The sequence below is a fragment of the Corvus hawaiiensis genome, chromosome 1, assembly GCF_020740725.1.
Source record: "Corvus hawaiiensis isolate bCorHaw1 chromosome 1, bCorHaw1.pri.cur, whole genome shotgun sequence".
Taxonomy (NCBI): Eukaryota; Metazoa; Chordata; class Aves; order Passeriformes; family Corvidae; genus Corvus; species Corvus hawaiiensis.
The window spans coordinates 60261760-60283560 of record NC_063213.1 but is presented as its reverse complement, the minus strand read 5'-3'; the positions used below and the strand labels follow the sequence as shown (position 1 = coordinate 60283560).

The window sequence follows — 21801 nt, the reverse complement described above, 5'->3', positions numbered from 1 at the left end:
TGTCAGAGGCCAGATATGGGCCAATGAACCTCACTGACACAGCTTTGCCAAAACCAGAGATTTGCAGCTTCAGAAAACAAATCTTCCTTATCTTACCACCTCAGGGAAATCACAGGGAGAGTGGCTCTTGATTATATTTACATATCTAATAGATGACCTGACAAGTACTTTGGAGTTCTCAATATTCTGGTAACTCAATTTCAAGAAGGGTGATGTCAAGTACAACAGGTTTGTTTTAAGGCATAACTAGCTGTGTGAAGGCAAGAGCTCACAGGTAGCTGCTAATATGGATTGCTGAAATGCCAGACAGCTGCAGGTTCACTGCTCATTTCTCACATATTCACACTGTGGGTCAAAACCCTGTCCAGAATAATTTTTCTAAATCTGATGAGTTGTTGTTTACTGGTGTTAAAAATGGTGAAAAAAATGAGCCCATGGACTTTGTTAACTCCTGCACAGTATTGCCTTCAAAACCTGTCTCTGTACACCTTGGCAGGAGGCTGACTTAAACTAGCACCTGCAGCTCAGCTGTGACAGTGCTGGTTGCACTGGTGTCAGACACAGGTCTGATGGTGCTGGCCACCTGCAGCTACAGGCACAAAACATAGAGCCCACCCTAATTTCTAACCAGGGGAGTGAAAGCACAAACCCGTGTGAGTCACAGCTGCACTCCTGTCACAGGGGTTGAGCCCATGCAGAGCTTACCTGGCATTGCTGTGTTCCAGTGTGTGAAATGAGGAGTTTCTCCATCAGTCCACCTGAAACTCCCTTGTTGTTCTGTGTCTGAGAGACCAATCCAGAAATATTTTTCAGACCTCAGCCCCGTCAGACTAATCAGAAAGGTTTGCTCGTTTCTGCAGTGGGAAACAGTGTTCATTCACAGCCTGTTACCGTGCAATATTAATCTAAGTGATACAAACAGAGGCATGTAAACATGACCCCAAAACAACAGTTCCTCAGTGAAGTTCAGGCAAACCCCTGGTAGTCTTTAAACTGCAGTCATGAGGGACAACTTTCTCCTTTCAGCTGAAGGCAACTGAAAAGTCACAAATTGCTGCTCACATGGGCTTCTAGTCTTATTCTACTTTTTTCACTCCCTTTCCAAATCTTTGAGGTGCCCCAAGCAGACCACCAAGACAAGACCAAGCTGTCAGCTTTGCTACCATCACCTCTGAAGGCAGTCATGTTCCTCAGGGGCCATGAAGCCTCTGAAGCCTGACAGGGATGTAGGTAGATGAGAGATGATACATTCTGGCTGTGGGAGAGGGCAGGTTCTGGGAAAGATTTCCTATATTTTTTCAGAATTTGGCTTAGAAGGTAGTTTAGGAAATGTGAAGCTTTCCTATCATAATGAGAGACCACCTGTGAATAAGTAGATGAAAATAGTAGTATCTACTTTCCAACGGAAAAAAAAAACCAACAATACAAAACAAAACCAAACCAAACCAAAAAAACCTCACCCACCCACCCACCTAACCAACCAACCAATCTACCAACCAACAATCAAATAAAAACCCCAAAACCCCACCAAAACCAGAAGTTGCTTTAATTATGAATTGAAAGCTAAGAGACAAGTGTTTCATTCAAGAACCCCTCAAATCTGAAAATTGCTAGAATGGATTGAGTAGATAGCCCTAAAACATTGAGGCATTTGTTTTGGTTTAGGTTTTTTTCTGCATGGATAAACTTTGCATGCTTTTCTACGATAAAATTTTTGAAAAGCACTGATAAAACACTTTGACAGGTTCAAAAAACAGAAAAGTTTTGCAAGTTGCTCTATTAAAAGCATTGATTTTTTAAAAAGTAATTTTCCCATCTGCTTTCCACGGTAGCTAGATGAGCTCTGCTCTGTTCACATGTCTTATTTGCTTCTGAGAATGTCAAAAGTGCAGAACCCACCAAGTAACAGTGAAAACCATATCTTTTCCAACCCTGTGACGAACATAAGATTTTAATGTGCAATAGAAAGAGACTTCAATGTAGAAATTTCTCTGCTCTTCTGTTTATAAATGTTCAATGCTCAATTTGTTGCAGCTGAGTTTAAAACTAAGATGAGACTGGGCTGATCTGTTAATAAATAAAAGCTATTTTTTGATGCTGTTCACTCCTACAGGAGGCCTTTTTGTTTAAGAGGTGACATTAAGATCTTAGTTTTCATCTCTTTTATGCATACATGACTTTTCAAAGAAGGTTGTGACTGTGCTGTTTGCTGTAGCTTTCCAGTGCTCTGTAGGGATGGGATTATGCAAACTGAGTCTATAAGGAGCCTGTGATTCATTCAGGAGGACCTGCAGCTCCTGCTGTCCAGAGCTGCACAATCAGACATAATGAAATACCAAAATATTGCAATATGGAAATGAATTCACAAACAAGCACAGCCCCCCAAAGCTGCCCCTGTCACTCCCAAGCAGAAGGGGTGAGGACATTTTCTGAGCCAAGAGGAATCCAGACAATGCTTGTTTTCAGGGAGAGTGGAAAGGTGGAATACCAGTAAAACAACCCCACTTTTCCTGCTTTTACAGAGATTTCTGCTGACCAATACAAATACAATGGTTTTCCAAATTACAGGGTGGTTCATCTGGGAATGAAGGGCAAGGCAGTATTCACGTCCATGTAAATGAACCTCAACTTTCTTGAGAATTTTCAGATAAAAATGAAAAATGCACATATATTAGTAAATTGCTAGCAGGAAGAGACCAGGTTTCCTCAACAGTAGATTTTCTATAAGACACAAAGACAGTATCCAAAAGAAGCAAGAACTAGTAAATTAATTCCTCTACATTTTTTTGAAGATTATTATTTATGAGAGAGCAGTTACTTTCTGGCAGCCTGGGTCCTCAATTGTCTCTTTTTCAGTGGACTGTGATGAAGGCTTCTTTTTACAGATGTAACCAAGTTGCTTATTGCAAACATCATTTGCCCAGTATCCATCCTAGAATAGTAGGGAGAAGGAACAAATGTCAAAAAAGGGCACCCATAAGCATAACTAGTGTTTTTTCTCTTTCTTCACAAGGCAAACTGGAGATTTACTTTAAAAATTAGAAACATCTGTAATGCTGTTTTGAAATGAAAGAAGGAAAATAACATTTTGAAGTCTTATCATTACTTCCTGCCATAACTTTTAAATGAAAGGGTTTGTAAAGATCCATCTCATTTGGGGCTAATGGATCTGCTTTTGGAGCAGGATTATTTCACTACACTTCTTGAAAAAAGCTGAATTAACTGAAATAATGCACATCTGATAGGGTTGCAGTAAATCTAACTATTTTATCCATCAAAGAATCTGAATATGATTGACTACTTTAAAAAAAAAAGTTTTCCCCTTCCCACACCCCCTCTCCCCCCCCATAAAATCTGGTTTAGTGCCTAATACTGGCAAACATTAACATTATTCTATGACTTAAAAGTTCTCTCAGTAACAGCATGTATTTCATACCATCATTTTCAATTTGTTTCTTTCAAAATTCGTGACACATTTTGTGCGTATATGCGTGTGCATGCACATGCAGGTAAATGTATCAAACAATCACATCTTGTTAGAAAATAAGGTTTGTGAGTCAAGCAGTCAGAAATACTATAGAATTTTACGTTAGTTTTTTGGCAGGCAGATGGCAGGTGAAGAAACATGCCCTAGTGCCAGTTGTCTGCACCTTGATGCCATGTCTCAGTGACATGAGTCCCTCAGAGGGACATAATTGTCTATCTGATTGGAATATGAGGTATGCAAATAGCACCTCTGGTACCCACACAGGGTATTAACTAATTCATCCCCATTTCTCTCCCAGAGCTTAAACTTTGCTGAAACCAAGGGAAAGAATTTAATGCAAAATTTATGGATCAAACTTTTCACCAGACAAGGAATTTCAGAAGGGAGTAACTAGAAAAATGCTTCCTCCCTTTCTGATGTCTCCTGACCTCTGAACTTCTCTTGTGATTTATACCAAATTTTAGAGCAAAACTATTTCAAGATAATATAATGAATGATACCTTAATAAGCACACAAGTAAGTGATTTTGGGTTGATGCAGTTATTAATTTGCATTGCTGTAAAATGAGTGCATGTTATACCTGCCCCTTCATAGCGACACAGTCCTCCAGACCGTTTGTGTAGGTGGGATGCCTGCGGTGCCATTTGGTGAATGTCACAGGAGTCCTATCACTCCACTCGAAGTAGAAGTGAGCCTTCACGTCATTCAGACCCAGCCACAGCTCTTCTGTTGGCTCTGAAGCATGACAAGAAATAGATTTAGTTACTGTCCACTGTGCAGTGAACGTTTCCACATGCAGAACAAGCAGGGACTGATAAATTTGGCATGTGGTACACAAGAGGTGGTCTTCACTCTTTTATAAAAATGCTGTTTCCTCTCAGATCTCTACAAGAGATGTGCTGTGGAAAAAACATCAGATTCCACTCAGAAATGCTTATTTTAATGAACATAAGGCTCTTTACAGCTGGCAGAAGATTTTTGCAAACTTCCTGTGGTTCAGAACAACAAAATGGTCCCGAGCATGAAGACGTTGAGTGGCTGTGAGTGTCCCACCTCTCAGGAGATCATACTGAGTCCAAGGTGTGAAGACGCCTTCCAGTACATTAGAGGACTGGTGTTGGCCCATCAGGTGTGTTCACCAAGGCCAGCATCTGCAACAAGTGTCAGGACCAGTTACCACAGATCCAAGGAGTATCAGAAGTGAAAAGATTGTTTTCTTAGCAGCTATATATATTCTATATATAGCAAGAGATTAGCATCAGCAAGAGGTTTGAACCTCGGCGAGAAGTTTATTTTCTAGATTTGTAGCTCAGTTCTAAAGCCTTGAACATAGAATATAGGTGCCAAAAGTGCAATCATTAGACATCTTTATGTGTCTCTGGAAAGAATACAATATCTTTGTTTTCTTCTCCTCCTTTATAATGTTTCACAATGTGCATTATTTCTTGATAAACATAGATATTGTTCTGTATTTATGTAACAGCAACAACGTAAAAGAGTGTGGTAAGCTGGATTCAGTCTTTCACTTGTGATATGTCAGAGAAAGCATTAATATTTAATTTGAAATTCAGCTTTTATGTCACCAATGGAGCAAACACAATACAGGCCTACATATATACTCACTGTAATCAAGCTGTGACACCAGAAAGCTGTATTCAGCAATGTTGTGAACGCTTGCCAAATCTCCATCTTGCTTTTTACATGAGGACATAGCATCTTCCCATGTTTTGGGGTCCCGGTGAATGCTGTAGCAGTGACCTGCGTATGGCCACCAGCCATCTGTGCACTGAACAGGCCTCAATTCCCCTAAATTCAGAACACAATTTTTCAGAGCAAGAGGAAAATAAAGGACACTAGGATGAGGTCTCTTGAGTACTCTTTACAAAAATGGGACAATATGAATAAACATAAAGCTGTAATTGGCAATGCAAAACACATTCAAATTAAAAGCAAATATCATTAAGGCACAATATGTATGCTAAATATGTAAATAGAATGAAGTATTCTTAAACAGACAACCACTTTAACCACAATTTGTCAGAAATGCAATTTGAAAAAATGATCTGTGAGGAAAGAGGGACCAAAGCTGACATCAGCCTCTCTTCTCTTTGTTCCCCACAGCCACTTGGTCTCGTGCTGCCAGTGGTGGCTCGCATTGGGCTCTGCTTGCTGGTCTATGGTTTCTTGCAAACAAACATTTTTCAGGTATGGAAAAGCATGAAGCAATTCTTTGATAACTGCAGGTCAGTAAACCTTGCAAATTAGTGGAGACTTTGTATATTTTCTCAGTAGCTTTTTTATAACTTGAATTCTTAAAAATGTACCTTAATCTTGCTTTAAAAATAGAAACCTGCATTTATTTTTAAGGCTAATAATGAAATAAAATTCTCTGAAATTATTTTTCTACTTCCTTTATTTTGACTCATTCTTTAAAAGTAGCTTTTACAATATTCCCGTGTGACAGTCTCCAGTGGACCTCTATTGCATGGGGCATGTTCAGAGCCATGCTGGTGTGTTGGGATGGCCCATGGATGCAACAAGGTCTGTTTCAGTGTTGTTGCTGCTCCTGCTCTGCTCATATGAAGCCAATGCATTGCAAACTGCGGACATCAGAGGAGGATTTTTTTCATGAATATACAACTAACTGCAATTATTCATTTGGAGAAAATGTGAATATTTCTACCTCATTTATGCAAGTATGTCTTTTGGCACTGGTTACCATGACAGAGCAGCTACTATCTGTCTTCCAAGATTGAATGATAGAGTGATGGAACAAAATAATATGAATGTTTAATACACAAAGGGAGGAAAAGGGCAGGATATAAAAGTTTGTGTGTCATGTATAGCTGTATTTTTCAAAGGTTTCTAACATCTTGGTTGAAAAATAATGTTGCATACAAGTTCCTCTGTCTAGAAGTCAGATAAAAACCTTTCTTTTTATTTGACTAACTTACCTTTGGGCATAATGTCAGGTTTTGAACTGATGATTCTCTTTTTACAAATGTAGCCTAGTCTCTGGTTGCATGCTTGGTTTTCCCATTTAGCATTCTTTCTGGGATTCAACACTCCACAGATTTTCCCGGGGAGTAGGAAAGGACTTCCTTTAAGTAAGAGAGAAAATAGAATTTCACAGCAAGAAATTACTAAAAAATATTAACATAAACATCCTATTACCAGTGGAAACATCTGATTTTTTATTCCTTGAATGATTAATGGGAAGAAGCCCTCCCCTACAGGATAACTGCCTTGTAATTTATAGGAGCTAGCTTTAGTCAATGCACTGAGAGAGATATAATTACCCTCCATTGACTTTATTATCAGGATAGTACTGGGAAATATCTAATTCTTTTCCTGACATCCTGGTTCTCACAGGAAGAACAGCTGAAACTGGACTTTTATCTTGTGTCAAAAACTTCCAAACTTTAGAATATTGAGTTTTAAATTATATTATCCTTCCAGTATATTTCAAGAGTTTCACAGTTCTACTTTCCTATGAAATAGCTTTTTTCTTTTCTGTTGCAGTGTGTACAAACCTCTGTAAGCAGCAATGAAAATTTCCTGATACAGAATTTTTGAAAACTTAGAGGTGAGTTTAATTATTCCTTTGACACCTTGTAACTTTTCCAAATCAGGAGAAAGCTTGGAATACTCATGGCAAAAAGCAAACACAGAACCAAAAAAAAACCCCAAGCAGCAAAGAGAAGAGCTCTCTATGTATGAGAAACACCACAAACCTACCCCATCTCTCTTCCTCGAGTGGCCCGGTGCAATTTTGCACACACTGTTGAGGAATTATAAGCTGGTTCTCTAAGCTTCTCAATAGCATTTAGAACTTCTCCAAAAAACATAGTGCTATTATTTGCTAAATATTTTGCTACCTTTGGAAGATTTTACCTATATTCACACTCGTGGACAACATGTTATGGAAAATTCTGATCTTTGATGTGTAGGGTTATGTATCACTCCAAATAACACTCTGTTTTCATAAACAAGCTCTCTGTTTAGATAAGAAAATAGAATAATATGGGGTATCTGATATCCCCTGTGAACTTTGTAATTTGAAAGTGTTAGTCTTAAAACAGGGATCTAGATCTTCAGCTGTTGTAAATCAGAATGGGCTTTCCTGAAATAAAATTAGCTAGTGCAGTTTTTGTTAGTTGGTGTCTTATCAGAATTCATTCAAAGATTACAAAATAGATACAGCTCTTACCTGGAGCCCAGTTTAAATATCTGAAAGGGCTGCCCCCAGCCCATTGCCATCCACTGTTGAAATTCAAAGCATTCAGTCCAATCCAGAAGGCAAAACCAAATTTTTTAATTAGCTCTGAATTAGAAACAAAAAAACCAAACCCTCAGTTGTATCTCTCTTATTCATAGTAAGATCATCTAAAAGAAATTAAGCGTAAAGTAAGAAATTCATATTTCTTAGTTTAAACCAACCCCAAACTAGTACTTTCTCCATTACTGAGATGCACTGATTACAAAGAGTAAAATTTTTAAATGAATCTATATTGATTTAGCAAAGATCTTAGTAGGGCAAATTAACATCTTACTTCACTTACATAAATAAGAGTTTATTTTTTCTCACTTACTTTCATTAGAACATAAGAGATCTAAAAAAACCCCGTTTTTCATTGAGTAATTTTGCCAAAAGTTTTCTGTAACAGCTTTCATGGAGTAAAGCAAAAGGATAATGTGTCAATAAGTTTTTTCCAGCTCTTTTTCTATGTGAGTTCTTTCTAAACCTCCTTTACACTATTCATAATGAAACAGATACCATCTGTACCTGAAATTCACTGGAGTTACTTGTAATTTATCTGTGCAAATGTGTCCATATTAGGGCCAATCTAACCATCATCATGTGTTCTCCTGAAAAGATTAATAATCCTTGAAACACGGTGGAAAAAGGTAAATTTGAGGACCAGCCCATAGCCCTGGTCAGGAGTGAGTGCCCTTGCACAGAGGTGAGCAGAGGAAACCCACCCCCTGGGACAGACTGCAGGAGCTGCAGGAGCTCCTATCTGGAGCACAATGCTGTCATGGGGACATTTCACTCCCAAAGAGGTCTGTGGCCAATCGTTCATAAAAAACCCCAGGTAGTGGAAAGGCAGTTCAGACCATCCCCCTTTTGGTGGCTGCTGAACCACTCCAGCAGCCCTGCCTTCTTTCTTTGCTGAGGCAGATGACAAGGCAGCCAACTTCATCACAGCATATTTTAAGGTCTTCTTCTCTATCCTTTTACCTCTGATATATGCTTGCTCCTGAGACTCTGTAATGCTTAGTAGTTCTGCATTTTGCTGCTGACAGCTTTTCCTTGCTTGGTGCCATGTTAGAGCTGATTCTGAGTTTATCTGATAGTGAATGCCGGTTGAAACATCTTCTGTCCAAAACCTTTCTGTGTCATCTGGAAGAAGTGACATAGAGCACTGTTCTAGTGGACTCACATACACCAACTGTAACAAAATAAAGTGTGTAATAATGCAAGTTCTCTGAAGATGCACCCTATTAGCTGTCGGAATCAGAGAAAAATAAAATCAATCTGGGCATCAATTTACAAAAATATGTAATTTTTTTTATAAACATTATTTTAAATGTCTGTGATTTTAGAAAGGATTTAATTGTTTCCCAATACTTGCTTTTGAATTTTCTCATACTAGAAATGCAATTCTAGGTAAACCAGACATATCTATTGATTGAAAAGAAGAGATTCCAGTGTAAAGCAAGTGTGTAGGTGAACTATGACCCTGGAGGCTCTTCATGCCTGATGGACAGGAACTCCCTCTTAGGTCACTGTCAAGAGAAACAATTTTTCCAAAAATGGCAGAACTTGGCCCTTGACAGCTTGAGAAACAATAAAAGAAGTCTGTGTAGCACCAATATATAGCTCAGCTGCTGTTTTCGCAGAGCAACTCAGAAAACCTAGTGAAACTGCTGTGTTATTGGGAAGGCCACTGGTGATACCAATGTTTGCCTCCTGAAGTGGAGAGATCCAAACATAAGTTCAGTGCAGAAGATACCACAAAGGTGGGAGAGTAGAATAATTTTTGCAGCAGCATTTTTTGTGTAGGCTGGCCATAGGAAACTAGAATAAGATAGAAAATTAAAGGGAAAAAACTAGAAAATAGAAGTTTAGGTGAGGATTGACTGTAGGGAACGCCCCAAGAATGAAGAGAAATAGGAATTTTTTGAAAAGAGGGTGAAAGTCTAAATAATAAGAGAGATGTCTAAATTCATGCTGTTCATGCCATGCACTTAAATCCCATAAAATGAGGTATGAAAGAGCATCTTCACCCCTCTGGTTCACAAAGAGAAACAGTCACCTCCAGCAGTTGGGTCAGAACATGTCTGGGCTGAACCAGGAACCTGATGGCACCTCTTGCTCTCCATTCTATACAGAGAGAGCTCTCAGCCATTGGGACAATGTTCAGTCAGGTGATTTTCATTTGGGCTGCTCTAACAAGGTCAGTCATGCAAGTGTGCAGCTGGTAGCTTGTAAAGAACCTGGTAGCTCAAGAGATGGTTTGCTCAACAGGATTTCATAACAAGTTAATAAATAAAATGCAGGACTTACTTGTTAGTGGGCAAAATCCATACAGTTTATCGGCATCAAAATCTGCAGTTGTCGCACACCAGAGCCAGCCATCTGACCTGCCAGCATCTGTGCACTCATTGTACTGCTTATCTTTGTATTTGAAAGGGAATACACAAGGCTGTCCATTGGCATTTCCTCGTAATGTAAAAGTAACTAGGGGGAAAAAAATGTTAAGAGGACATGAAAATAATAATAAAAATCATAAATCTCACTTTCTAGTAATGGATCCGTCTATCATATATTTGTTTATCTAAATTGAGAACTCAATCTTTTAAAATTAATTTTTATTATAATTTCCTCCCTGGTGTAGCTAGAGATTTTAAATAAAATTTTTTAGTAAAATGAGAAGTTTAAATACTGTGGTTAGAATTTGATATATATACACTGTAGGCAAGTCAAATTCTGTGATGAACAGTTAGTGATACATTGTGGTTCCTGAAGAGAGAAAAGCTACAAGTAGAACTGAAACACAGTGAGTTCACTGCATTGTTCACAGCTAAATAGGTTTGCTTTATTTGCTTGATCATTTTATCCATTACCACTTTTCACCACATCTATTCCTTAACTGTTGAAACAAAAAGGCTAGCTGACCAGAGAGAATACAGACCAGGCTGTCACGAGGATATTTACACAGTACAAATTTTAGGTTTCAGTTGCACATTTCTCGGCCTGGAGTGATCTTGCAGATTCATCCTGAACTTAGATTCTTTTAAGGTTAGCAATTTTCCATGTTTTTAAACTATCAAAGTATAATGGGAATGTTCTTTTATCCTGAAATTTCTGATATAGGCTCTCAATCTCACATTCATGCAAACTCGTTCCTCCACTTAGTTCTCCACACATTACTGCCTTAGTATTTCTCTCTATAGCTATACCCAATGACTGATATAAATCTTCAGATTAGAACTGTTCTTCTAATTTGGTGAGGCTGGAGGGGAGGAGCCAGTTATTTGTTCTCATACCTCATGTCGTGGGGCAGAAAGAGAAACTTGCACAGCTATCATGAAAACATGTAAATCCCTTGACTGATCACTGCACCATGGGTGCGAAGAGGAGGGTAAAAGGAAAGAGGTCCATGCTTTCTCGCCTTTCATTTCCCTCCCACACAGTGCCATCTGATATAATATTTCCACGGAAAGAAATTCCAGTTTAAAGATCCTGCTCTTATTACCTCCATTTTCCCAACATCCCTACACATCCCCTCTTTTATTCTGTGACTCAAGAACTGTCAGTGTACCTAACATACTCTTTAGATCATGTATCAAATCTGATAAAAAATACAAAATGATCAATCTATGCATTAAAACTGTAAATCTGCCCAAGGTAAAGCATTTTCATACCTAGTTTAATACAAAACCAACAGGAAACTTACCTGATGACTGTAGTGAACATTGCACGAGGGAAAGGAAAACTAGAAACCTGGAGAAGCTCATTGCAAATGTAACTTGTTCCTCATTCTTCTATGAAAAGTTGGACTAGAAGATTGGCAATATATAAAAATCCTTCTCTCTGTGGATAGTAATGGGTCCTTCTCTGTGTCAACGGGTTGAGGGATAAAGCTCTGTACTCTAAATAAGGAAATGTCCTGTCACATGGTATTTTGAAATAACTGGAGTGCACACTGTAAACACTACTCTCTTTGAAAAGCAAGTCACTTCCAAAACTGAAGTCTCCCTCCTTGTAACTAGAGGTGTAACTTTTGTCTTCTCCTGTGACATTGCTAGTATTAATACAGGTTAGTTATTGGGGTGCTACACAGGACAGACCTGGAAGAGCAACTTGAGAACTGGGGACAAGAAACCTGCAGTGACATATCATCAACTAAAACCCTCAGTTTTAACCCTTACATCTCAGAAACAAAGGGAGGAAAAATCCCAGCACTTCCAATACATTGCAACAATGTCACAGCACTGTGTATCTAGAAGAAAGAGAGCAAACTTTACAGGATGTGCAGTTTTTGGTGCATTATGAGTTCTTGCTCACTTTGAGGCAAATTTAGCATTGTCACATTGGTTTATTTGATCCCAGTTTGGGGCTGGGCTGTTCATAATTGCTTGTCAAAATCTGAAAAAAGTGAAGATGTTCAACACTGTAGGCTAGTGGTAAGCTTCCCTGTAACAGAAAGGAAACTTTTGCCTGGAATACTTTAATCAAGCAAAAGGATGTGTTTATCTATCTGAGAAATTCCTAATGAGGCTGTTTCAGGACAAAGCCAAACACAAGCTAAATTGGAAAAGCTCCTTTTAATGTGTTATCAAAGTGCTCATCTGAAGACTTGTATTTGCATGGAACTCTTGTAAAAATATGCTGCAAAGCAATAGTGGAAACAGTCCTGCTGTTCCTTCTGTTTATTTACATCAGTGAAATTAAAAGAAGTTGTGATAGCAAAATTGAAAAAATCAAGAAGTGAAATAGCTAGTAGTGAGATATATATAGAAGTTGAACAGTAGATGTCATAGGAGGAGCAACAATCATTGCTTTTATTTTTAAAAGAGTGTTGTGGAAAATTATTGCAAGAACCAGGCAAACTTGTTGACTTGGCTGTAGAAAATAGTAAGAGAGAAAAACATTTTCTGAAGAAAAACATCTGGATTACAGCAAAAGTAGGAATTGAAAGAATTGTTTAATAGTAACTATTCTATTTGCAGGTCACATGAAGGGAGGGCTTAGTTTGAGCAAGGCTTGCAAGAATAGCTCTAAGTCATAGAGCTGAATGGTGCTACAGGCACCAACGTGGTGAGGCACAAATAGAAGCTGAGTTTCCTGAGTGAAAACGTATTTCAGATACAACTAAAAAAACAAAATTAAATCACTCTGACGTAGGAAATCCCAAGGGAAAATACCTGGAGGACACAGTTCCTGCCCAGTTCTCTCATTTGCCTCACAAAGTGGCAGCCTGGATCTGGTTCAAACTGGGCTTTTTTCCCCCTCTCCTGTAAATGGATGCTTCTGAGGATTCTTCCAGGGCTACAGTGATGGGGAAAGATTAGTGCAGACACTGGCATAGGCTGAAAGAGGAATTGAGTGCTTCAGAGCCCTTTCACATGACCAACCAGCTTCATGCCGGTTGCAAACCTTTTGGGGTCAGTATCCTGTGTGCTGCATAGCACCTTGTGCAATAACTTGTTCTCAGCAGTGTCCTACACTCTTGCTTGTATTTACAGCAAGAAAACTGTTGTTCAGTGCCTAGGAAGGAAACTTCATTAATTGGGTTTTTTCTTTTATTTTTCCAACTTTCCAGCTTGCTCAATAGACTCAGTGCAGCTGGGGGAGGCAGGTTGTTTCCTGGGGATATCTGCTAAGCACTATTTCTCATAAAGTGTTTAGTATCTTAACTGTATTTACAGATCACTTAAAAGCTATTTTGTAGTGCTTTCTACTGTTTTTCTGACATCTAAAGCTTAGTTTCTTACAGATTTCTAGTACAGAACCATCTGCTGCATTCCTTAGTTTTCAGTTCCTTTTTCCTGCATTTAAAAATGGGAAGTTGGTGCTTATTCAAGCTGAATTCAAAGTGGTGAGGAGAGAAGCCCTCCTTGTTATTGACAAAAGAGTTCTTGTGCTGGCAGGAGCACCCCCCTTCCCCTTCCCCCTCACTGGATTCACAGGGAATGATAAAGCTGAAAATTATACTAATAGAAAACCTTTTTTTTTATTTCAAAGCATTAACAAAAAGAAGGAAGAATGTAAGGGTAAGAATATTTTAACTCATGTAAGTGAGTTAACACAGTTAACAGTGTTAACAGTTAACAATCACAGTATTGAATTGAAAAATTATTACAACTTACATCTCGTCTTAATATTCTTTACTGACATGAACTGTGTTTTCCATGGCAGAAAATGAACATGACAATGTTTTCTATCCCAAAGTTTTCTGATAAGAACATGAAGCAGTTTTATAAGTGTGATAGGATATAGCCATAAGGAGCAATGAAAGTGCTGGTCTGATGCAGTGAAGTTTGTGGGGTGAAATGAGCTCAATTTTGCAACAGAGTTAGACAGGTTCTAATTTTTGAGGTTTTTTAGTGTCCGCAAAGTCACAGCAATGCAGTTCTAAATGGCATTCATGCTTTATTGGACATTCCTTCTCACTAGTTGACTTTTATAGTCCTTTCTCAGTACATGTAATTGTTTTTGACAAGTGTTTTGCACTACTGTCCTTGCTAAAGCACTTGAGAACATCTTAACCATTACAAAATTATAACATCAAACCATAATTCTAATTTTGTAAAATATGTATGATTAAAAAAAAAATCAGCTGGTGCAAAAAGATGAAAGCTATTTAAGTTTACACTAGATCTCATTTAAGATCTCACTAGGGACTTTTAACAGATACATGCTTTAATTTCAGCGAGTAACTTGCTGCTCCAAGTAACATGCCACAGGACCCATTCTCACCAACTCTTCAGTCACCACATCATTTTAATAGTGTTTCATTGCCAGAATCTGTTGAGAGCTGGTTTTGTCTTTTTCTTCTGTAGAAATAGGCTGCCATGCCAGCTCCAAAAACAGTTAACACAGCCAAGAAAATGAGTGGCCAAACAGAGACATGAACAGGTGGGTAAGTCTCTTCATTCTTTTCCTTGCCTGAAATGAATCCATATAACTGTGAGAAACCGTAGTAGTTTTTATTTCCACATACAACATAAAAACATGAGGAAGATGTTCTCTCCTGCCTGAACTTGAAGGCTGTAAACTGAGCCCTGAATTTTTGCTAAGCAGTGGTCAGGTCTCTGTTCCTGAAGCTAACATGGTTTTAGTGGATCTGGATTACAGTGACATACAATGCACGTGGTGGATGCTTGTAAGAATTTAATGAAAACGTATGCTTTAGATGCCTATGGGATGCTAATTATTGGAAATTGGTTTTACAATATTTTTATTTTACATTATTTACAATAATATCTTTGGAAGAAACTTTCATATCCATCTACATAGTTTCCAACAGCCTAGTTGAAGCACTCTGTAGCTGTTCTCAAAGTTCTTCTCAACTCTGGTCAGTGCTGAGCTGGTCAGCTCAGGGTTAGCCCTGCAGCAGTCCTGTTGGCCAAGAACACGGGAGTGCTCTTGTGCATGGGGAAGGCACCTTGGGGTTACCCCCAGTGATTGATAACCGTGCAACCCTCAGCAGGACTTGTCTAAAAGAAAGTGGTTTGGGAAAACTCATTTTAAGTTCTTCCTCTATTTAGATTTCTCCCAAGTTTCTTGTGAAAGTTCTTACCTTTTTGCTTTATAGGGCTCCCATTCTGCTCAACTTCAGTGAAAATCAGAGAGAAATGATATGACACTTCATTAGAATCCATACATTTGACTGTTTTGCAAAAATAGTACAGGAACAAAACCCCCTGAAGTTCTACCGTTGCATTAGTAACATATATGTCTGCTATAAAAGGCAACAAATTGAGGTAAAAAATACATTGCTAAGCTTTTATCTTCCTACTTAACCTTATCCACTTCTGAAATTTTGTATTGTTTTTATATTTACAACATTAAAATACTGACTCTTTTCTGTGTTCATTCAAAATACCTTTTCACATTTTTCCTGAAATATTAATTTTAATTTATTAAGAACATGATGTACCACTCTGGAGATTAGTTTTACATGGCCTATTTTGGGAAGATCTGCATGTCTAGCTGTTACAAAATTTTTGATTCCTAAACGTCTTCCTAAGAAAATGCCTACTGGATCACATGGGTAATCTTCCTATTCTCCTCTGTGTAGGATAGAGACAGAGAAAAATGAAAGACCTTTACAAAATTTTGTTGTTGTTGAAGAAGTGCAAAAAAAAAATTTAGCACTCAGAAATGAAGAATTATACACATAGAATTAAAGATTTATAAATTATCATGAAAATATTTCCCCTCTTGGCTCTTTTATGTCACAGCTTGCAAACACCCTTGATACCCAGAGCAGAATTTATGAAGGCAAGATATAAAGTGAAAGCAAACAGAATGCAAAATGAATAGGTACAAATCAATAGAAACCCCTACTAAGGCAGGAAATAGTTACATATGGGAGCACCTTATGATTCAATGGATGGACTTTAGAGATTCCTTACTATTTCAGTACTATGTAGGATGGAATGTAATTTGGATGTTTTTAATAAATCTTTAATAGGGATTAACTGATTTACTGCTGTGGGTGTGTGCTGATTTCAGCACAGAAATTAACCGTGCATGGGAGATGACTGTTTCTTGGTTGCACTTCAGGGCTATTTTCTAATTAAAGACTACTTGGAAAATGAGTAAATGCTAACTCCAAATTTTCAGTTATTTTTTCACCACCTATCATGTCTTGAGATGCCTTTAGCATTGAAATCAAGTTATTTTAACTTGTCATTCAAATAATAGAATCTTAAAACTAGCTATGCAGACAGCCTTTACTTTTTTGAGGTTTTCAACATAGGACAGAGATGCTCCCCATGATTTACTGGGAACAATGCACAATGCAAAAGCTGGAAAATTAAATCTGATCTCACAGCTACTACAGCAGAAAGTGCAAAGGTTTAATGATGACTACCTACCATTTTTTTAGATAAGATTGATTTTTAATATCTAAGTTAGAAGAATGAAATGATAGTGCTTTCTTTCAGACAATTTCCTTTGTATCTCCACTTGGGAATACTTCATGTAGTGTTTTACCTCTGAAGCATTAGTCTGGTATTTACAGTATTGCGTGAAATTTTCCAGAAATGCTGGTAAGACAGCTTCTCTAGTGACTTGAGGTTTTCATTTAGAAGGGAAGTGTTCTTCATATTATTATTGCAATACAGGTGATCTTTTAGAATCCCTGAGGCATTACTGACTTATAGGTTGTTGAATCAGGGTCAATATGAAGCCAGTTTGAGATGTTGGGAAGTCATATAATTTTTGAGAATAACAAGCTGGAAGAGGAAGATTGATTATTCACATTGATTCCTCCTTGCAAGGGTATAATAACTATCACAATAATTAGTTCTTGGAATAGTCATACCCTTGCACAAGTGTTTGACAGGTGCCATATCAATGCCTGTGTTAGGTATTCAAAAGTTTCTGGAAGTTTCATTCTCAACCTAGGCTGTACAGGATGTTACTGTATTTCCATGTGACTGTAGACAGCGATGTGAAGAGTTTTCAGTCTACAAAAGCAGGCTGAACTACAAATGGTTAGAGAAGTGGGATATGCCAAACAAAACTGCCAGAAATTACTTCCAGACCTGTGGCGAAGGGATGTAAGAGTTACTAGTGAACAGATCTGCCCTGTCACTAAGGACTGGCACACTGAGGACTTACCTTTGGGTTTTTTGCAGATAAATCCTTTTTCAGAAGAGCAATAGCTTTTGTCCCAATAACCAGATGGTGCAGTTATTTCAACACACTGATGCTCCACACTGAACTCTTTCTCCTCCCAGTTAACAAAGTCCAGGACAGCATTATCTAGCCACAACCACTGGCCTACAGAGCAACTCGCAGAGTAAGAAAAAAAATTTAAATGTACTCCTTAGCTCAGCAATTTACTTTAAAAATCTATAGTAAGCCACTTCTCAGCAGGAACCCATGTTTTTTTGTAAAAGTACAGTAATCCTCAATTTTCTCATATTAGCAAAGAATTTTTCCATTAAAATTTGAAAGTAAGACATACCTTCCACATTTTGGTAAAGTCCTATCCAAAAGCCTCCTACTTTATTTCCAAGTGGTTGAATTTTATGGGTCAGAAAGTGAGATTCATCCATGCTTTCTACTGAAACCAAGGTAGCTCCTGAAAGGCATTAATGAGCAAATAACCATAACCTACAGGAGGAACAATTGTAATGACCTCCTCTTTCTAGGCTGTACAAAGAAGAGCTTCTGGCAGTATTAATGCTGCTCTGTTGGTCTCTCCATTGCTGGTTGCAGAAGACAGTGACCTGGAAGTACTTAGAGGCTGTGGCCCCCCACTACTGCCCCCAGGACAGTATCCCAGAAGCCAAGAGCTGATGGGCAACTCCATACACAGGGAAGCTGCAGAACTGAGAGGACAGAACACTGCACAAAGTCACTCTTGTCAGCTTATTTTCATTGTGCCAGTCTTAGAACAGCTTATTAGGTAGAAAAATATTTCTAAATTTTTAAAAAATCAGTATTTTTACATTTTTATGTGAGTTTTGTATAAACCTTGGCACAAATCTTGTTAGTTGATAATGAAGGCTCTCACCTAAGCGAGCACACTCAAGGGAGGCCAGCGCCCAGGTTCTCCCAGCTGATGCTTCAAAGTAGTAGCAGTGATCGTGGTAAGGGGTCCAAGCTTGGAGTTCATCTGCTTCAGGACAGTCTCCAGGCAGCTCAGCAGGGTCAGTAGGAGCTATCTCTAAAGAAGCCATATGGTATGAAATTGGTATTGCATTATGAGTCATCTATGATTCTATGTTATGTGTATAAATAGTGTGGGATTTCTCTCACCCAGCTTTATCTATCTGGACATTATTCCCACATTCCCCCAACCCAGAGAGCAGGGAAAGCTAAGCAGTCAAAAGCGTGAAACATCTTATTTCTCAAATCACATTTCTTAGGACAAGGAATCAAATTGCATCCTGCAACATCTAACTAACTGCCTTGAGGTACTGTGAGGAAAGCAAATCCTGAGGGTTGGTACAAATCTCAAATCTGCATTATCACAACACAGAAAGCTGTTGTAGGCTAATGAATCATTAATTCCACAGTCTCATGTTGTCTGGCTGCCCGGTCTCTTCATGTTGTCACTTTTTAGAAAAAAAAGCCATCAATGGAGCATGCCTCTGCCAAATTAGACTCTGTTTCTGATCGTGGGCGCAGCTCCAATTCACTTCGATGGATCTGTGGTTCTTGCACTGCATAAGCAGACCAAATGTTTGCAGCCTTAAAACATAAAGGAGGGAAAATAGCACGATTCTACAAAATCTAGATGCAAACATGCCTCTGCATGTATCTGCAAAGAGTTAAAGTATCATTTATATTTCCAAAGCTCTTACAGTTGTAGCTCTAGCAATAGTGGATGGAAGTGAAACTCTTGCCTGTATTTTCGGCTCAGTGACACTCCTCAGTTGAAGTTCATACAGTCAGTGCACAATCCCAGCACCGACTTATATTACACACAGACTCATGTGATTTATGGGCGTGTCTTGTAAAGAGTAAGATATACCTTGAAGATAAAGCTTCATTGCATGGAAACGGTTTTACCATGGAAGCAGTGCAGCCAGATGGATTTGCAGAAGAGCCTTTCCTGTGCCTAAATTCATACATCATCCAATAGCAAACATCCACCTTGTGCAGGGAGGTAGGTGCTACCCTCAAGCATAGGCCTCTGCAGGGGTAGCCCAAGCTAGAGCAAAGTCTCTGGGATTAGGCAGACTCATAGAATTAGGAACGCATCTTTGAAATTGTTACATGCCTTTGCTTACCATCTGATATCATGCAAACTGAAAAGTAGCTTTCATTGCAAGATGCTGTTTTCCAAGTACCATCAAGATCGAGGTAAACACAAGCACTGTTCTCCTTTGGTTCCCCTGCTGCCCATTTTGTGTATCTGGTTTTCCAGTTATTGGTCCATTTGTAATAGCCACCAGTCTGAAAACAAAGAAATTCTGCTAATAGATTTTTAAATTTTTTTTTACATAAAAAGTTCTGTCACATAAATATAAAGTAAATATAATCATATGCCTATTTGATTTCTTCAGAAAAAAAGCCATGTTTTTAAGCCTGTTCTAAGCAATGTCACTGGGCAATTTGAGTTAACACAAGAGTCACACATGAACAGTGTTCAACACTGCATTGCTTTTCGGAGGGTTTTTCTGAAGTAACAAACTTCTACAACATGGTGAGGAGAAAGTCAGATGAGGCCATCTTAGGTCATTTAGTAAATCCCATATCAAGAGGAGCAATTACAGAGAATTTGTCCCCCCTGCTCTGCTTTATTTAAATTAAAATTGGGAGCTATTTGTGCATAAAGATTACTTGACATTAAGCATTAAACAGCTTAAATCTTGAAATATCTCCCTAATGCTCATAGTAACTTCTATTAATATAATAATAGCTCTAAGTATCCCCCAGTACAGCAGGGCATTTGGCTTTCAGATGGCTAACAGTCACTTCATGACAGCTGTACTTTCTGGCTTGTGACTCTCAGCCTGCAGCTTGACTTCTTTTACTGTTTCCAGTACTTCCTGCTTTCATCTTTTGCTTCTTGCATAACCTTTTCTGTTATTCTTCACTCCATTTGGTGGATGAAAATCCTCAACTGAATCTAGGACCCCTAGATTTTTGTGCATTTACACAGTGAAGCCGTACAGAAAAGAGTTGTTCTGCTGTTATAAACTGGCCATCCAGAGGACTGCTGAAACAGGAGAGCTCCCTGGGCACCTGCACCTCCTGTCTATCCAGCACTTACCATATTGCCATTAAGACCAATCCATACTGGTTTTCCATATGTCAGCATCTGGATCCACAAGAATGAATGGGTATAGGCATCTGCAATGCTGGCAAGTTCTGCAGATTTGTCTTGACAATTTTTTCTGGCCTCTTTCCATTGCATTTCAGATGAAATGATTGAATAGCTACTGCCACCATAATGAGTAAAGCCAGAGGCTGGATTTGTGGATGGTACTTCAGGCTGTGAAGGCACTGTGGAGGAAAAACTGAATGCATGAATTTACAACATATTGCTCATCTCTAGTATGGAAGCTATAAAAGATTGGTCAAAAAGGTCCTAGTCAATAAGTCAAAATCTTTTTCTAAGCTCATGAACAAAACAAAACAACAAAAACCAAAACCAAACCAAACAAAAACACAAAAAAACCAAATAAAACCGCCCAAAACCCCAAACCCAAAAAAACCCACCAAAAATAACTTTCAAAACATGGAGCAAGTATGCTAATATAAAAGCTGAGTGAAATCCTGGATGCCCTGAAATAGAGTATACTTGCTATAGAAATGACTGGTCCAGACTAAGATGCCTAAATTGGATATTTCAGATTCTGTGCTATAAATTATTTTACTAAATCCAAATATCTGAGTATACATTTTTTTCAGGTAAATGTGGTGGATAGGACTTAGGACAAGTCATTTAAGGTATTAACTGTTGTAATCTGTAGTCTCAACCTGAGACTTTGATACCTGATGTTAATTGATCACCTCTTGCTGTTGACTCCAAGCTGTTGACCTGTTAGTAAGGGCTGCCAGAATGCTGCCTGCATGTTTGAGTCAGGCACTGTATATTTCCATCCTTGAGATTGTAAATGTATTCAGAAGAGCTGGAACTGGGATAAAGCAAATTAAAAATGCCTCCATAAAACTATATGTTTGCTTTGCAGGGAGGGGTCTTCTTACAAGCAAGTTAGCTGTGCTGAGAGAGAACAGGCTGCAGGCCCTGACTGAAGTGAGGGGTCAGGGAATAATTTTTACTTTAATAAAGCTGAGGCAAAATGGTTTTGTTATCTGTGCTTTGCCTTCTCTACTCCTGTTACGTGGTTGGGCAGCTGGGATTTGTATAACTATAATTCTACAGGAGAAGAGTCATTATTTATCACTTATTTTGGTGTAAAAAATAACAATATTCTTCTACAATAGAGACACATCCAAGAAGCTGTACATTCTGATTGACATCATGGCATTCAGTAAAAATACTGTGAGTGGATTAAATGCTCTGCATAGAGACATCCAGGAGAATGGGAAGATCACTGCAAGAACATGATTGATACTGCATTTAAACAGGATGCCTAAACTCCTCCTA

The 21801-nt window shown here is 38.4% G+C and overlaps 2 protein-coding genes across 4 annotated transcripts in view; both read right to left on the bottom strand.

Moving 5' to 3' along the window:
• LOC125327553 (macrophage mannose receptor 1-like) overlaps window positions 1-11766 on the bottom strand; it is a 33851-nt gene extending 22085 nt beyond the window's left edge. The window contains exons 1-10 of one of the 3 annotated variants that reach the window (XM_048307161.1): window positions 11452-11765; window positions 10059-10232; window positions 8730-8891; window positions 7698-7811; window positions 6442-6588; window positions 5111-5293; window positions 4068-4222; window positions 2819-2932; window positions 1817-1932; window positions 706-854 (exon numbers count right to left, since the gene is read on the bottom strand). In XM_048307161.1, coding sequence (XP_048163118.1) covers window positions 706-854; window positions 1817-1932; window positions 2819-2932; window positions 4068-4222; window positions 5111-5293; window positions 6442-6588; window positions 7698-7811; window positions 8730-8891; window positions 10059-10232; window positions 11452-11512 — 1375 coding nt within the window. In that variant the 5' untranslated portion in view covers window positions 11513-11765. Of the gene's footprint in view, window positions 1-705; window positions 855-1816; window positions 1933-2818; window positions 2933-4067; window positions 4223-5110; window positions 5294-6441; window positions 6589-7697; window positions 7812-8729; window positions 8941-10058; window positions 10233-11451 lie in introns of those variants that run through there. The other 2 variants (XM_048307171.1, XM_048307180.1) reach the window with 2 other exon arrangements.
• A 1940-nt stretch (window positions 11767-13706) lies between these two features.
• Window positions 13707-21801, bottom strand: part of LOC125327546 (macrophage mannose receptor 1-like) — a 32565-nt gene continuing 24470 nt past the window's right edge. The window contains exons 24-30 of the mRNA XM_048307147.1: window positions 20461-20693; window positions 19475-19640; window positions 18253-18405; window positions 17701-17817; window positions 17352-17513; window positions 15301-15333; window positions 13707-14666 (exon numbers count right to left, since the gene is read on the bottom strand). Of these exons, the coding sequence (XP_048163104.1) occupies window positions 14497-14666; window positions 15301-15333; window positions 17352-17513; window positions 17701-17817; window positions 18253-18405; window positions 19475-19640; window positions 20461-20693 (1034 nt within the window). The 3' untranslated portion in view covers window positions 13707-14496. The remainder of the gene's footprint in view (window positions 14667-15300; window positions 15334-17351; window positions 17514-17700; window positions 17818-18252; window positions 18406-19474; window positions 19641-20460; window positions 20694-21801) is intronic.